Below are 2,891 nucleotides of genomic sequence, written 5' to 3'. Positions count from 1 at the left end.
TAGCCATAGCTGCTGTTTGTTATTTAAAGGCAAAGTATTCAGATGGTTCTTCATCTCAAGGATTTGTTCTAGGAAAAGCAAAAGTGGCACCTGTTAGTGGACATACAATTCCTAGACTAGAGCTATATGCCGCAGTACTTGCTACCGATATAACACAAATAGCCAAGGAACAGTTAAAAGTGAAAATAGATGACATCAAGTTCTTCAGTGACAGTCGTATTGTATTAGGATATACATATTAACAACACGAAAAAACGTTTCCTTGTGCATGTGGCTAACCGCATTGCTCGTATCCACAGTCTCAGCAGTCCGACCCATTGGTACTATATTTGCAGTGAACTGAATCTAGCAGATGTGAGCACAAGAGGAATTCTTCCAAATGAAATGGAAAAGTGTGCATGGCTTTCAAACATAGAAAACATGGATATTGTGCCCTCTATTGAACAATATCCTTAAATGAGCCCCGAAGAGGATAAAGAAATCCGCTGTAATAAAACTGATATTGACACAAAAACAGCTGTGGGTCTGGACAATGAACTCCTTACAGGATTCTCAAAGTGTAACAAACTGGTTGCTGCAGTTGCTAAAGTTTATGGTTTCATTCAGAATTGTCATAACACTAAGAGCAAATTGAGTGATGTTCAACTTCTTCACAACACTGAAACAGTTATTATTAGAGACATTCAGTAGAAATTCTAGTTAGAGGAAATTGAAAATATTAGACTCTAAGCCTGTGTCGAGAAATATTTCCATTCAGACACCTGACCCCTACATCGACAGTGAAAGGATTTTGCGTGTTGGTGGTCGCTTGAATAAATACAATGATGATCCTCTATTTAAGAATCCAATCATTTTGCCTGCAAAACATCATGTTACTACTCTTATTGTCAGAAAACTTCATGAATATGTCAGCACCCAAGGACGTCATATAACAGAGGGTCATATTCGTTCTTCTGGATTTTGGATCATCGGAGGTAAAAGACTCATTTCATCTGTTCTGCATAAGTACGTCACTTGCAGAAAACTTCGGAAAAATCCTAAACATCAGAAAATCTCCGACTTGCCCGAGGATCGTCTCATACCTGGACAACCACCATTCTCTTCTGTTGGAGTCGATATATTTGGAACATGGGACATCATTTCACGACGTACCAGAGGTGGTGCAGCAAATAGTAAAAGATGGGCCGCTCTATTCACTTGCCTCACTACCAGGGCCATGCATATTGAAGTTGTGGAAGAAGTGACATCCTCCTCATTTATTAATGCGCTTCGTCGGCTTATCACCATACCTGTTCAAGTCCTTCGTTCAGACAGGGGAACAAATTTTATTGGTGCTGCAAAGGAGCTGAAAGTCAATGTCATCAACGTGGAAGAAAAACACCTTCACAACTTTCTCAACGAACAGAGAACGACCTGGATCTTCAACCCTTCTCACTCCTCTCACATGGGAGGAGTGTGGGAACGCATGATCGGGACTACAAGACACATATTGGATGCGATCCTTCTTGATTATGGATCTAGGAGTTTAATTCATGAGGTTCTCACTACATTTTTAGCGGAAGCCTCTTCCATTTTCAACTCAAGACCTTTAGTGCCAATGTCCACAGATCCTGAAAATCCCCTTCTGTTATCCCCTTCAAGTCTTCTTACTCAGAAAACAAGCAATAAGGATGTGATATTCGCTGATCATGAAACACAGGATGAATGACCATCTTTAAGTCCTCCTTAAAGACAGCTTAAAGGTGTTTAAAGGTAGCTTAAAGACGATCTTTAAGCCCCTTTTAAGCTATATGTGTTGCTTAAAGGTGGCTTAAAGAAAGCGTAAAGATGGCTTAAAGGCAGCTTAAAGACTATCTTTAAGCCACCTTTAAGGACAATTTATAGGTCCTTAATGTCCAAACTTCTTTAAGCCACCTTTAAGCTACCTTTAAGCTACCTTTAAGCCACCTTTAAGCCATTAACAAAATTAAATTCAACATTGTGCTTAATTTACCAACAAAATGTATTAACTTTATGAAAGGAAAGGTATTAAAAACGGTTTTTGTTCTAGAAAATAAAATGAAATTAAAAAAAACCAACGCCCACGGCGAGAATTGGACCCGGGACCCTTTGTTTACTAGCATCACCACACTTCCTCTGCAGGACGGCAACTTACATATTTATGAGTGTTTTTATATCTTATACATCAGTGGATATTGAATCAATGTATTGACTGTGTTTACTTGAAAAGATTTTGACAAACCATTGACAAACCATTCAGTTTGTAACAGTCAATTATATCTAATATATAAATAACATGCATGCATGTATTTAGAATGAAATACGGAACTTGGTCTTCAGGGAACAAACATATATTATACGTAAATGGAAACCGTTAGGCTCACTAGTAGGCTTTCTTAGTTAATAAATTTAAACCGAGTAGATATACGTTCATCTAATTTATAGCTATAAAAATGTAAGAAAGAAAATGAAATCATTTCTTATATTAAATGCATTGAAACTATTGGGGTATTTGTTCAATTTCCCGCAATTTCGCGGTTTTCATGATCGCGGCGCCGTTCAAGTATGTTTAAATATTTTTAAATTGTTTACATGATTTTTAAACTATCAATTCTATAACAAACAATATTACCGATTACCGGTGACGTATTTACTGCATGTAGCAATTGCAAATGATGTATACATATAATTGTACATACAATTGTATGATGTACCAGGCCGGGTATGTGACATATTTATCCTTATACATATATTTAAATGATTAACCCCTATTTATGATCACCGGTACATTTATTAATTAGCCTCAAGATTTTACTCTTACATACATGTATCGTTAATTTGTAGACGTAACATTTTTGAAACCCAGAGCTAGGAAATAATACATTGAAAAT

The 2,891-nt window shown here is 36.8% G+C and overlaps 1 protein-coding gene across 1 annotated transcript; it reads left to right on the top strand.

Annotated features, from left to right (window-relative positions):
- Positions 1–456: 456 nt before the first annotated feature.
- On the top strand, positions 457–1,708 carry LOC128183749 (uncharacterized). Its single transcript, XM_052852902.1, has 2 exons — positions 457–686; positions 892–1,708. Exons 1-2 carry the CDS (start codon positions 457–459, stop codon positions 1,706–1,708), a joined length of 1,047 nt encoding a protein of 348 aa, XP_052708862.1.
- Positions 1,709–2,891: the final 1,183 nt, after the last annotated feature.

This window comes from Crassostrea angulata, chromosome 5, assembly GCF_025612915.1.
Source record: "Crassostrea angulata isolate pt1a10 chromosome 5, ASM2561291v2, whole genome shotgun sequence".
Lineage (NCBI taxonomy): Eukaryota > Metazoa > Mollusca > Bivalvia > Ostreida > Ostreidae > Magallana > Magallana angulata.
The sequence above is the reverse complement of the archived record's forward strand: the minus strand, read 5'-3'. Positions and strand labels throughout refer to the sequence as shown.